General features: G+C 38.7%; 1 protein-coding gene across 8 annotated transcripts in view; it reads right to left on the bottom strand.

The window, feature by feature from the left end:
- Positions 1 to 8,176: 8,176 nt before the first annotated feature.
- Positions 8,177 to 15,285, bottom strand: part of cdh19 (cadherin 19, type 2) — a 34,058-nt gene continuing 26,949 nt past the window's right edge. For all 8 annotated transcript variants that reach the window (XM_008396564.2, XM_017301990.1, XM_017301988.1 and 5 more), the window contains one exon: positions 8,177 to 14,120. In XM_008396564.2, coding sequence (XP_008394786.1) covers positions 13,612 to 14,120 — 509 coding nt within the window. In that variant the 3' untranslated portion in view covers positions 8,177 to 13,611. The remainder of the gene's footprint in view (positions 14,121 to 15,285) is intronic.

Consider the following 15,285-nt stretch of genomic DNA (forward strand, 5'->3'; position numbering starts at 1 on the left):
CATTTTGACATCCCATCAGTTCCATACTCTAAACAATGTCGCCTCATAAATCTAATGCTTGTAAATGTCTTTTGCAAATTTGTTCATACAGTATTTTCTTTTAAGTGAGAGGAGAAATACACTGATGATCATACTGCTTTCTAAACCAGAGTAGATTTTTACAACCTCTATATTTATCGCTCCCCCTGGCACTGGAGAGGCTGTTTCTGTCAGGCTCAGTTGCTAAGATTTTTTTCTCCTTTGCTCTTATTATCATGTTTGATATTGAAAGAGAACTGTCAATACGTATCTCGTGTGGCTACTAGTCTTCTGCTATGTAATTACCACACTTTGGTGCTCAGATTGAGCCCTAGCCTGATTTAAGTGAAAGTGATCATCAAGCAAAAGGACATTTGTTTGGCGAATCTTAGAAATATTGTAGAAAAAGGCGAAAAGTCCCAGCAAAACTACAATGTTTCATCATGGAGTAACAGAATGAAACTCAGATGCCCACAGCACTGCATCTGGGTGCAGTCTTTGAATATACTGCCACTAACATGTGGCGGTATATTCATTGGGCTGTCATCTCTTAATATGTGTGTTATTAGTCTGTGACAAGGACACCGTTGTATAAACCAAGCGCGGTGCTTTTTTTTTTTTTCCCTCCCAAAGTAATATTTTCTAGGTCACATCATTCCAACACTGGTTCAGCAAATGAACATGGCTGGTGGCTCAAATACTTCGACCTAAGAGTCTGTTAAATGCCACGCAGGCTTATCACGTCACCGAACACCGATCCAAACAGCTTGAAGGGCAAAAGTAGAAGAGGGAAGAAAAAGAAAGAAACATGGCATATTTTTGTTTCACCTCCAGGATGACGCGAACGCACAAGATGGTTAACAAAAATAAATTGGTCCAAAATTGCCCAATAAGTTCAGATGCGGTTGTAATGTGGTTTAAATTGCATGCCCTTTCCGTCAGTGGAACAAACCCTCTCAATGTCAGCACTCTCTCCCACATGTTGAACGCCTAGTTTGCCATGCAGTACAAGATCTCGGGGCCTGTTTAGTATTCACCCACTTGAGTTTCCTAAAGGTTACCAAACCTAATTAGACATTTATGCAGGATCTTCAAAGGTCCCTCCGTTATTAATGATGTGCTACTTCTGAGGACTGCATCGATGCCTTTCTTTTTTTTTTTTTCTAACTCGAGAAGCAAGCGCCTCACAATATGCGCATACACAATGGAAACATGCAGACATGGAAAATGCAAGAAGAGGCTGATGACTGGCTGGTGGTAATTACTGAGATGTCTGGAAGAGATGCAGCGAGATACATGAAGACAAGGTTCCCTCTACATGCCGCCTTTGGGTCAAATCATTAATCGGCACAACATCTCCTTCCACTGCTATGCCGACGATATACAACTTTACATTAGAACTGGAGCATCATCATCATTTTCAATCACTGCCTTCACCACCTGCCTGGAAGAGATAAGGACGTGGATGAATCAGAACTTTCTTTAGTTAAACTGCTCCAAAACTGAGACCCTGTTGATCGGAACACCTCACCAGGTTCAATCTTCAACTTTGACGACTATTTTCTTTTCTGGACAAGACGTCCCCCTTTCCACCACAGTTACAAATCTTGGAGTTAGAATAGATTCTCATCTTACATTTGAAAATCATATTAAGCATCTATTTAAAACCTGTTTCTTTCATCTTTGTAATATCTCCAAAATTCGTCCATCTCTCTCTTTCTCTGATGCCGAGACTCTCGTCCATGCCTTTGTCTCCTCCAGGCTCGACTACTGCAATTCTCTGTTCATTGGAATCCATAAAAAACATCTTCAGAAGCTTCAATACATTCAAAACAGTGCAGCCAGGATTCTATCGAGAGTCCGGAAATCTGCCCATATTACACCGATTCTGCATGATCTTCACTGGCTTCCTGTCACCTACAGAATTCAGTACAAAATTGCTCTCATTACCCATCAATGTTTAAACAGAACTTCACCGGATTATCTGAAGGACCTTCTCATTCCACATTCATCCACCAGATCTCTACGATCACAAGCCTGCAACTTCATCCACCTTCCTCGATCCAGATTAAGGACCATGGGAGATCGGGCATTTGCTGTGGCCGCCCCCAGTCTCTGGAACTCTCTCCCGGATTATTTGAGAGCTCCACAACCACTGGATGACTTCAAAAGAGGCTTAAAGGCTTTTTTATTTAAGCAAGCCTACTCAGCCTCCACATGATTTTTATGATGTTGATTTTATCTACGATTTTAGTTGCACTGTGTAGCACTTTGAGATTTTTTCTAATGAAAAGTGTGGTACAAATTCAATTGATTATTATTATTATTAAAATCATCAATGAAAGGATGAGTCAAATTCTGGCCAAGCTAGAACCAAGCCTGACAAAGCTGCATGGCAAATGTTTGGTATTTATAGGTAAAGACAAAACAAAGCTACAAAACTGCATAATGACATGACATTATGTCATGGTTTGGTGGGTGGAAGTGGTGAGGAGAAACGCTGAGACCCAGGTTATAGATGAAGATGATTTTAATAATGAATAAACTCCGGACAGTCCAWACACAGGCAGCACGGCAGGAGAACTAGCACACGGCTAACACCGGTAGCAACTGATKCGGGACTGGACACGGAAGCTGATGCCGACTTAGGACTTACAGTTCTACTAAGACGACTACTAAAGTTTAACYGACTCAGGACTTAACAGTTCTACTGAATGGCTAACTGACACTAAGAACAGGACAAAACRACGTGCGACTAATGATGACTGACGTTTGTCGATAGACAAGGATCCGACGAGGAACACAGACAACAGGTGAGACTAAATACACTAGGAGGGTAATTACAGGAACGAGACACAGCTGGGATCCATCAATGGGGAGGACAGGACAGAGACTCACAGGGAAACAGGACTAAACACAGAAAATCTCAAAATAAACTATACTGAACAACACAGATCATAACAATTTAAGGCTAATCTTTCATTTTATTTTCACCAATGATTAATCTGCAGGTTATGCCAAACTTAAATAAAACAATGAAAAAAAAGCTAAATGACCAAAGATCCAAGTATTTGGAACTTGAAAACGTTGTCAAGATCTTTTTTCAAGGTGTACTTGATAAGGTAAACTGTTCTAAAGATAAAAGAGGCTCCAGTGCCATAGCAGCAAAGGGAACCATATACAGTGACTGATAGTACTTTTTTTTGGCTTATTGATTATTGAAAAGAAACAAAAAGGCTTTTTGGCAGCAGTTTCATTATTTTCTGTGAAGATAGCAAAAAGGCCACGAAAGAGATAGGTTTCCAGTAAAGTGGCATTTTTAGGATGTCAAGTCTCCATAAAATCCAGTAGAAATTAATATGGCAACTGGCAATTAGAGAACTACCATTATTATTATTATTATTATTATTATTATTATTATTATTATTATTATTATTATTATTATTTGTCCTGGCATACATGTGGAGGATGCCACAAAATAACATTTTAATTGACATTGTGTGCAAGTTTTCAGTAACAAATATTTCCTTTTGCCTAAAATAAAGAGTTACATTGTGACAGATCATCATAATGTGGTGACGATCTGCCTGAGATGTTGTGGGTCTTCTTTTTTTCAAAATCCCTAAGAACCGAGTTGGTGTTTTCTTCATGAGCTCTTTGAAACAGAATCATTTTAAAACTAAATCTAGTGGACTCCATCAGAAAACTCAAACTGGCTTGTTATTCCTTACCACAAAAGGAAAATGATCCATGAACATCTTCAATTTAACACAGAAATTGCTTACCAGACACAAATTCAGCCTCATTCTACAAACACCTCAGTTCCCAGATGTAGAAAGCATGTGGCCTGATCTGAAGATCCGGAGAGGGAATGCATAAGAGAAGACCCGAGACTTAAAAAGGAATGTTCAAAAACCCCGTTCTCAGTTTTCTCCAACCCTCTGAAATCTTGTAAGAACCAAAAAAGTGCTGCCCTATTTATGCAAAGCACTAATATCAGGGTTGCCAACAAATGTTGTTTTCAACTATTTTTAAGACGTGGATTCATGTCTCTTAGTCATTCAATTGACTGATTTATTTCTTTTGTTAGGTTTTGGTAGCATAAGTCGTGTGTGTATGCAGACAACATGGTAAATTAACTCTTGGCATTCACAGGACCCCCAGGAGAGCTGCAAAATAATTTCTGGGGGTCGCCAGATGGTTGCTGAGGAAAAAAAAAAAAAAATCAAAAACAAAGTGACTCACTTAGACTGGATAATGGTTTGTACATTGCTTTGCCTGTGCCAGAGATTGGGAGTTATCTACAAAATAATAACTGAACTTCCAAAGATAACACTGACTGATAAGCTCAGCTATTTGCTTAAAAAATAGTAGCTGAACATCCAAAAGTAACAATGACCTACAATAAGCAACAGACATGAACCATTAAGAATTAATACTGAATCAAGACTATGACTTATGCTCCACTTATCCCAGATCAGCTTGTGGGGCCAGAAGGCCCTTGAGAAAAACTCTATCCCTCTACAATCTCTAACTTATTCTGTGGGATCTTGGAGTGTTCCCAGTGGGATGTCCCTGAAAAACCTCCAAATCGGCACAGAAGGCATTCTGATCAGATGCTGGAATCACGTCAACTCTGGCTCCACAATGAGCCTCAACTCCCCCCAGGGATGACCTGGCTTTTTCAGCAGAGCATCCCATCGTTTTGAAGCATTGCTCAGCAAATGACCAAAATTAGTCAATGCATTTTACCTTTTGAACTGGAGATTCAAAAATGTTAAAACAGTCCTTTAATTTCAAATTGTTTGGACTCTCTAACTGAAATGCTAACTTTAGCAACCAGGGTTTATAACTCTCAAAATGCTCTCAAATTGTTCCATTTCAAAATTAAAGCACCTTTTGAAAACATCAACCTTTTAAGTAAGTGTTATACTTTCTATAAAGCCCACATTTATCTATTCTAAATGTTTTTATTGGTCTGATGTAATTGTTTAATCTTAAATGTCATGTTTTCATTAGCTGTGAGCTGAAAATCATTTTCAGGATTTCTATTATTTGTAAAGATGAGTGTGCAAAGAAGTAAAGGACACAAAAAAACAACAAAAATACAGAATAGAGGAGCCGAGCCTGATGTTGGCACAGCTTTACCTTGAACATCTCCTTTCTGTCATTTTGGCTTAAGAAACCTTTAAACTCTCTAAAGGTCTTCCTCACTACTTGTAACATTTCTTCACTTTAGCAGCCCTCTTAAAGTCTGAGTTGCCGAAGTAACAACTTTTACCTAACCGAGGTAAAAATCTTAGAAAAAACTTGAATTTCGATAAATTTTAAGAATTTTTCTGAAACTAACTACGATTAGTCTTAGGATTCTTTGAGAATATGGACCCAGTCCTGTGTGTCTATGACAAAATAAGTTTGTGCTTCGCTCTGTTGTCTTTAGCACCGTGGAGTCCAGGTCAGCTTTGAATGTTCAACCTCGCGTAAACACTTTATCAGATGAGATCACACGTTGACACCAACGGGACAGTGCCTTGAAAGAGAGACTTCACTTAGACAAAACCTTTGTTTTTCTTCAGTTATTAATTTTCCTTCAGGAAAAAAAAAAAAAAAAACATGTTCTATTTATCTTAAAACCTGACAACATATCCCCCCCTCTGGTTTAATTTTGACATGGGTATACATAATGTGATGAGGAATTATCAGGTAATTACAAAATCCTGTTTACATCCAGCCTCAGATACGTATCAGGAAACTACAGTTGACAAGTCGCCAGGGGAAAAATATCCGGTTTTCATTTGTTATTTGACTTTTGGATTTTAATCAGTTATGAATGGCAGCTAATTAGAGATCTTCAGGGACCATCACTCTCTGAAGCGTCAGCGTCTCCTAAATGCACTGTATGTCACGGAGGTTGGACATTGACAAAAAACCTCTCACTACTTCACGGATTTAGGTGTCTTTTTCCTGAAGAGTCTTCACCAATCATCTGTGGAGGAATGTGCCGGGTGCTTGTGAGAATGTGCATGAGGGCGCGAGAGACAGAGAGAGAAAGAGCGCGCGCGCGCGCGTATGTGTGTGTGTGGGGGGGTGTGCGTGTGTGGGAGCGTGTGTTTCATAATAATAAGGCGGAGTGAAAATGAAGAGGAGCTAAACTGTGTAAGTCATTTCTCATTTCCTTGCTTCAGTGGCTGTCAGGAGAAAGCCCCACGTTTCTTGAATGATGGTTCAGAAAACAAAAAGTGAACAACAAACCCCATGGCTGTAGAGAGGAAAAGGAGAACAAGAAGAAAATAAAAATACTTAGAAGAAAAAAATGACAAATGCATGTTTTTTTTTTTTTTTTTAAATGACCAAACCAACAAACAAGGCAAAAAATCCCAATATCAATACCCTGATAATACCACAGAACATGCCCTGAGAGTGAAACATAATAGAGGGAGGGTAAAAAATCACCTGTACAGTTGGCACTCGTACAGTTTTAGAAGGACCTTTCAAGGGGCTGATTTAATGTGAGAGCATCAATCCTTTTGCAGCGCAGGGCCTTGACAGCAAGTGAAAGTAATCTCTTCTTTATTAATGGGACTTTTCACTTTGGACCCGGGGCCTTTGGTATTCCATTATGGTACTTTCACACTACAGACCTAAAGAAAGAACAATATGAAATCAGATCAAGTGGATGCGTTATGAATCGTAAGTGGGAAGTATTCCTTTGTAAATCCAGAAGCGCTCTTTTAAAAAAGTGAAGGTGGGGAAGAGAGAGAGAAAGAGAGAGAGAGAAAAAGAGAGAGAGACATGCAAAGCTAAGCTCTGAAAATAGCTTAGACGCAGAATATTTTACATTCTTTAAAAATGTGTCAAGGGATGTTTTTGGAGGACCTTTTATAACAACAGGGAACATCTTAGGTTTCAAACTATTTTTTAACGTAGTCATTCTCAATCTAAGGATCTCCTTCTGACTGTAGACCTACTAACTTTTCACTTTTCTTCAACAGTTGGATGTCGACATCAAATGTTTTGGGCAAAAATATACCCAGGAGCTGCAAAACGTACTATTTTCTGAGATAAACCCTTCAAAGTGTATTTTTCTAAAGTTTTTGGATGTGCTTAGTGTTTTCTAACATTTGGTGTTGTGGCTTAACCTTTGTTTGCTTTTTTTTTGTTACCATGAGTGTACCAGCAAAATTAAAAATGCATCTAAAAGTAAAGACTTGCTCCAACTCAATCAACATGTAACTACATCTAAAATGATGTAGTTTACAAATTACAGCTGTTAGTATACTTATATGCACTGATTTGTTCCATGAAATAATGAAAAGCTTGTTTCCATATTGTCAACTTGAATCTGCATCCCCTGAAAGAAGAAACCTGTAATTTCCACTGGGTTGTTTGTTGTTCACATTTTGACTACAACTCTGTTTTATGCAAATGTGGCCTGCCGAAGCTGAGAGGGTCACTGCCCTTCACCAGCCTGTTGCTTGCAGGAATGTTGCTGAATTTGTCAGGGACAGAGGCAAACAAAGACGCCTGTCATGAAAACTACACTCCCACTCCAAAGAAATATTGCACTTTAATATTCCTCTGGACCGCCTTCAATTTATATTACTATGACTTCCATGCAGAGTTGTACTTTTTATTTATTTATTTTTTCAAAAATCTTGTAAAAATGAAGAGTAAGTCTGAGCACCGTTCAAACTCTAGATGCAGTGGAAAGGCATAAACACCACATGTAAAGAAGCAATAGAATAAGGCAGCTTTTAAAATAATTGTGTCCATAAAAGTAGAAATGTCATGCTGCCCATCTGCTTTGTTCTCAGTTCCTAATCTATCGCGTGCTACTTGAAGAGTAAAAGTCATCACTCGGATAATCGTGTGACTTTCGATTTGCAAGTTTGAAACCATTAATCCAGGCAAGATGAAAAGGAAAAAAGAAAAACAGAAAATCAGAAGTAGAGAGAAGCTGCCTCTTTCACTCGTGGCCAGAGGAAGTTTGAGAGCAAGAAGAGCATTTCAGACTGGAAAGGAGGTTTGAACAAACGTCGTCAAATGCGAGAGAAGAAGGAGAAGAAGAAGCCTTGACAGAGGGCAGCGCAATGTCTGAGTAAAAAATAAAGAATCCTGGTCTTAGATTAAAAAAGATACACTCTTGAATAATAAAAAGTAATTTAATGACTTTTATTTATTCATTTTTGTTACTGTGAGATCAAACTCTCTCACACATGCTGAGAGTAAACAATCTGATTAAATGTGAAGCCTTGTAGGATACATGGAGGATTCCTGCTGGTGTCACTTATATTACAGTAGAGGCTGGAAGTTGTTCACTGCTGATGACTCTTATGTTTATTCATACTCATCATCACGCCTTGCTTTGGTCGTGCCTGACATCTCTATGTTAATTTAATAAATAGAACTCACACCTTAATACATATTCATACATCTACTTAGTCTCAGATAGACCCGGCCACTTGCTTTCTGCTCTTCATCCTGTTCAGTGCTATTAAAAGGTTGGAGGCTCTCTATTCTCATCAGGACCGAGTACTGTGAACGAGTTGCATCTGTTAGTTAGAGCAGCAACAACAACAACAAAAACTACTAATCGATTCCACTGGGTGAATGACACAGCATTTGTAAAACTAAGGCAAGTAAATTTCAGGATAATTTAGAGCGATCATGAGAACACAAAAGTAAATTCTCAATGGTGCTGGTCACTATTTGGCTGCGTTTGACATAAAAGTACAGAAATACGGGCAGACTTTCTCCAAAAACTCACGCAGTTCCTCATGTAAATGTGTGCAAACTGCAAACTGTTTCAGTGCTGAGGCTTTATTTGCTCAGTTGAGCTCATTTTGGGCCAGACGTGCAAATATGCTGGTGAACTTGTCGTTTTTAATCTGAACAATGAACTTGTCTGTGAGCTGCTTCTTGTGGAGTTATTGCTGAAAACTCCCAAGATCTCTAATATTTTCACAAATCTTTTTTTTTTAGAGAGAAACAAAACAAAATACATATAACCTACAGATCCAGCACCCATCTTGATCCATACAGTAATAGTTAACACAACCAGTGTTGTAAAACTCAACATTTTTCCTCAGATTTGAATCCTTATATGTTATAATTATGTTCACATCACCAAACTGAATGTGAATCATTTGCTCCCACTTCAGAAGCTTAAGGCATACATGCAACTAATGAAAGAAGGAATGGCTCTCCAAATCCTTTCAGGCATCTTTTCAATCATCTCACTGTCTGCCTAATGAGAGTCCCTCTTAAAGACCCTCCAGTGTGCATTGTGGCGCTGCGTGATGAGTTCGGCTCTGGGTTTGGAAAAGGGGAGCTGAATATCAAACCTGTGCAAAGACAGAGACAGTTGACAGAGTGAAATTCTTCACGTTGCCGTAATGGGTATAATTACACAAAGAAAAGGGCTGTTAGGTTAAATTACCCGTAATATTCACCGTGGATAATGGCAGAAATTCAGAAGGTTAAATGACACCAGTAGCCGAACCCCTTTCGACATCAAGGTACAATTGAAAAGGAAATTATAACTGCGCTTTTACAGGCAAGTCCAATGCATGTTAGATGGTGAAGATTGGTTTGAAAAGACTTTTAAAAGGCCTTTAGAAGCTATTGTGAGGTGATGATTTAGTCTAAAAAGCACTGGCCGGTTAGATTGTTTCCAACAGTGGAAGCTATTTGAAGCCCACTTTGAGTTCGGAGGATGTCTGGAAATTGTCCTGCTGAGTGCTGCACCTACTCATACAAGAAACCACAGAGGGAAACGCTGAATAAATCCTTGCAATTAGTTGTTTCCATTGCCTCTTTCTTCCTTATTTCATGTTCTTTCTTCAAAACAGACTTGTGCATGATTGTTTTTTTTATATATTCCTTCAGTGGGAACTATATTCTCTCTGGTTCAATCCCTGACCTTCACAGCCAGCAAACCACCCAATTAGCGTATGGGCAGGTGAAGAGGGCTGGCCCTGATCACCACGCAATTACCTCGAGTCATCCCACGAGCAACCGCCTACACAGCTGCATGTGGTGTTTGTCTAATGACCATGAAGAAAGAGGGGAAAAAAACAGATCCGGCGTTATTCTATATAGCTTTCTTACTATAGTTGGTTCCCAGCAGTTCCTTCATACATCTCAAATCTCTCTCTCTCAACCTTAATTTGCAAGGAGTTATAAAATAAGTCGCCTCTCTGCCCTTTTGATTGCTGGCTGTTCAAAATGAGTGGCTTGATGGGCTCTCAGATTGGCACATCACACAGCATTATGCATGTGGAGGATTTGATATTTGCTGTATGTACCGAAAGGAAAGAAATGCAACACGTTTTGAGACATGACTCGGTTGAAAGAGTGAAAATGTCCAAATGTTTTACGAAACTTAGGAAAACCAGAAAGCCAACAAAAGTATACGAGAGTGATCGAGTGAAAATAACACAAACGTAAAAGTGTTGCATTTACCTGCAGCCGAAGTTTCACAACAATCGTCTGATAAAACTATAAAAGCTCGTTGGTAAAGAAGCTGACTTTTAACAGAGGACTGTATCCCAGCTTAAGGCTAATTGAGCAGAAGGGAACAGATATAACGTAATGTGAAGCTCATTAAGGAAATATTCACAAGGTGTGGATTGTGGCTAGAGTCTGTCCTTCAAGAGCCGCCACACACATGGATGCTGGACATTGGTTTCAGTTTCACATCCCTTGTATTAGACTTATCCTAAATCACAGATAGAGGAAGAAGTATCTTACCTCAACTAGGGAGAAAAAAGACATTCTGCAGTCAAGATCGCAGAGTCCATAGGAAAAGTGGAGAAGTACAGAATTCAAGTAACTTGAGGTTTGATGGAAAGTTTCCACAGTCAGTGCTTATTCAGGATCTATGTCATGCTGGAGTTGGTCAACCCTAACGAATTTTATCCAGTTTTAAGAGCCGTCTGTCAATACATGTGTGATCCTTCTGCAGACAAGCTTTGTGTCTTTGTTGCTTTCATTTTCCAGCAGGACTTTGCACCTGCCCACATAGCCAAAAGTACCAATGGCTGCTTTAATAACCACTTATCACTGTGATTGATTAGGCAGGAAACGTGGCCTGGCCTAAACCACATAAAGAAAACACAGGTTACGGTCAAAAGGAAGAGGTCACTAGAAAAGCTTCCTTAACACTTCAGCAAAACCACAGGATCGCCTCCACTGATGCAGCAGTTCCTGCAAAAGGTACAGGAACATATAATGTACATTACATGAACATACTTTACAGTAAACCTACAATTCTGTTATAAAAACATGTTAAAATACCTTGTATGATATTGCAATTTTATGAGAAACTAAATTTTGGGATTTTTTTCTAAATTAGTTGTAAGTCATAAAATATAAATGAAAAGAAATAAATGTTTGAAAGGTACCAAAGTTTGAATGTAGTCAATCTAGTCGCTCTTAAATAAATTGACATTTCTGTGATATTCTAATTACTTTAGGTGTAAGAAATGAAAAATGAGTTGTTATAAATTACTTAGTCATACCTTTTAGCAATAATGAAAGTGCAATGTCATAAGGAGATGAAGAAAATAAAAGTGTTAGTGACATTATGTTTTATTCATCTTATAAAAAACCACTACAGACTGTTCTCAACAGACTGTTCAGTCCCAGCAGATCGTGTGCAGTAAAGCTAATATGCACTTCCTGCTCAGTGCAACAAAGAACAAAGTCAGGGGGAAAAAAAGCTACAAACTTATAGCTTAAAGATAACAAGATAAGCAACATTAAAATTGGTCCCAAGAGTTGGTGGAAAGCAGAGCTAGATAAGCTGGACTATGTGATTGTAAGTAACTATTCTGATCTGTTTCTAACTGAAAAGTGTTTATGGTTTAACGCTGGCGTCCTTATCAGACCTCTGTCTGGTGTGTAAGAGGCGATTGGTTAACTACTTCCTTCAGGAATGCTTCTGTTGCTAGGACACAGTTGTGATCTACAGCTGTAAGGTTACAGAGCACAGGGCCTACAAAGAAACATCTCAGGTAAAACTACAAAAAAAAGTGAAAAAGTGAGCTTCTTTTAAGTTTCAGACGCAGCAAACAAACTATATGAACTATCTTTACATAGCTTCATTTTAGTCTTACTAATACTTTAGGAGCTAAGACTAAAATAAAGCTGAATTTAATAAAACGTTGGTAGGTTTCAATGTACATTTAGATGTATAATGGACATCTGTACAGCTCCGTGGCTTTTGCTGAAGGACAAAAAGGATAAAATGTCATGAAATTTCTGTATAAAACATTAGTTTATGTCTGTGCAGACTAATCTATCAAACTTTTACTAACTCATTTTCTAAATTTTCAATTCAACCAGCTGCTTTTTTTTAGCTTATGGGATAAATATCATATTGTATTTGGATTAAATTTGCACGATTTTGTGATCTGCTGTGAATGTGAAGTTTAAGTACCTCCTAAAAAGATAAATAAACTGATGAACAATAGAAGAAGAAAGTAGTTTGAAATGAGAGTGGAGAGGAGAAGATGGAGAAAAGGGGGAAAACTTGGAATATAAATTGGAAAAGGGTAAAACAGAAGCACATTGTGGACTAAACCACTGATTATTATAATATCATTATAATTTGAGAGCTTTGTTCAGATCCAGCTTTATTCAAGTCCCGAAAGGCTATTTCATGTTACAGGAAGTGGGGAAAAAATCTATAAGAAGTGATAAAGAATATAAGAGCAAGCTTTTTAGTTCCTCTAATCCCCTTTTACATGATCTCATTGGAATAATGTTTCCCACTAAATGGTGCACAATCCCAGTCAAACAGGCTGAAATTCTGTACTAAGTAATAAATATAGCATTTAAAAGAAGTGAAGAACATAGAGGAGAGTTAAGCAGTATGTATGGTTTTAGAAAGCAACAGAAATACAGCTGCCAAAATGGATTGGATATGTGAAGCTTCCCAGCAGTAGCTGTTTTTATATAAGGCTTGATATTATCTTCACAGCAATGGTTTGACATTTTAAAAAGTACACTTTGTCATTGTGCAAACTGTCAAGATGAAAAAAATATGTCAAAGCCTGCAGCCTTAAAAGCCCTAACATCAGGGAGAAGAAGTGAGCCTGAAATCTAACAACAACAAAAAAAATACAAGAAATATTGGTACAAATATTTACCCTACATTATTTATATATATATATTTTTGTCACATTTTACAAGCACAATATATTTTCTTTAGGTTTTATTCAGATTTTATGTAGCAAAGCAACGCAGGGCATCAGGAACACGGCTTGCAATTTCTTTTAAATAAAAACCTCAAATGCGGGTCAAACGTTTGTGTTCACCTTTACTCAATAAAAAATAAAACATTTGAAAGTCACGAATCATTTTCTATCATCTTCAAAATCGAATGCTGAATTACTTTGTGCTAACCCAACAGATTAAGTCCTAATAAAATGTGAAAAATATTCAATGAGTGTGAATATGCCTATGAGAAATCACCGATGTCTGTTTGATTAAAGCTTACTGGACAGAAAATGTCCTGGTCTTTTTACCCTTTAACAATTATTATCAATATATAAAAGGTTGGGGAGGGGGAGGGGGAGAAGGCGTTCTTTAGAAGAATGTATCCTCCTCTGCTCCTCCGTACCAAGGGGTGAGTCTTACTGCATAAGGCTTGGAGTTACACACAGGTTTCTCAGGTTCAAATTCCAAACAGGAGTCCAATGAGCTCAAAGACCCTGAGGACGACCCTGACCCCTCGTACGCGTAAGTCCGAAGGCAATCAAATGGTGGGACGTAAGGATCCTGATCGGCTTCTGCCAGTCTGTCCAGGATAAACTGCCTGAATACCTCGTCCTCCGGCCCAATGAGGTGTGACTCTCGGAGCGACATCCGTATGCTGGCCCTGACTTCCTCCCTCCGCAGCTTCCTGTCCCTCCTCCTCGGATGGGGTCGCAGCGGGACGGGAGGCTGGCAGAAGTCCAGGCCGGCTCCCCTCTCTCCGTAGTAAAGCACCTTCTGGGAAAAGGTGTCGGGCAGCTCCAACTCCTTCACCTCCACATCCGTCCCCTCCTGTTGCTTACGCCTGTGCCTCCTCACGATCAGCATTAGAACCGACAGCGCTGCAGACACGACACAGTGCGAGATCATTATAGTTAAACACCGGAGCATGAGCTTAGCGAGAAGAAAAAAACCTCAAAAAAACAAAGCAAGAAAAAAATAGACACAACATACGGTGCCTGATGGAGCATGCATGAAAATAATAGCAGCCAGATTTGTTTTCCTGCAACATGTTTTCCTGCAAATATGGAGAAAAAAAAACACATTGGTAATATCTTACTTTTTTTTTTTTTCACTTCAAAAATAAAGAATAAATTCTTTTATTCGCTCCATGTGGCACAGAATACTAAAAGAACATTTATCTTTTTTTTCCTACTGTTTTATCAGCCTCTTGTTCTCTGAGAAGTGTTAGCATAGCGGGTTTTGTCATTAATCTTTCATGTGATGGGCAAAGGGAGGACACAAAGCAGCTAAGGTCATAATAAAGCTCTTCACTATGCACACCCATCAGTGTCCCAGGATGGCATTGGTACTGATGTATTGCAACCAATACACTCATTACCTGGCATCATTGCACTGCACGCTCCAGCATTGTAATCGTGTGTTAAAGGCACGCTGGTGAGTTAAAAAAAAAAAAAAAAAGCGGTGGCTTCAACAATGAAAGCGGAAATTTGTTAATGAAAACCCTGCTGTTTCATATACTTGCCAAATAGTTGTCAGGTGGAAGTGCTTTAGTTCACATCTGCTGGAAAAGAGGGACTTTATGAAAACAACATTTCAGAGAAACATGACTTAATTTATTTTTTTATGCTAGCAGTTTTATTTTCTTTTAAAGTGTTTTATGGTTTGTTTACCAATGAGAATCCCCGGAAATGTGTAGTTTAGACTCTTCTATCACTTATCTATGTCACCATGTAACACATTACCTCACTGCTGGCCCAGCAGCTATTATACACCCTCTGACAAAGAACGAGCTGTCATCTCTTTGCAAAAGGTGCTTCTGCTTAGTAGAAAATGTCTGAGCCTTAGAGCAAAGCAGATGTTCTGGTAATAGCGACAGAACCGAACATGAACTCCTGGAATAGAGGGAGCTCTTCACATAATGGATTATGTGGGGGGGGGGGGTTTAATCTGCTGCCACCCAATCGTATTAATGTTTGGAACTGTTACCAGCCGACATCAAACATAACTAATTTTGAAAGTGAAGCGGATTTCAAAAAATGCAGA

Source organism: Poecilia reticulata, linkage group LG20 (assembly GCF_000633615.1).
Source record: "Poecilia reticulata strain Guanapo linkage group LG20, Guppy_female_1.0+MT, whole genome shotgun sequence".
In the NCBI taxonomy this organism is placed as follows: domain Eukaryota; kingdom Metazoa; phylum Chordata; class Actinopteri; order Cyprinodontiformes; family Poeciliidae; genus Poecilia; species Poecilia reticulata.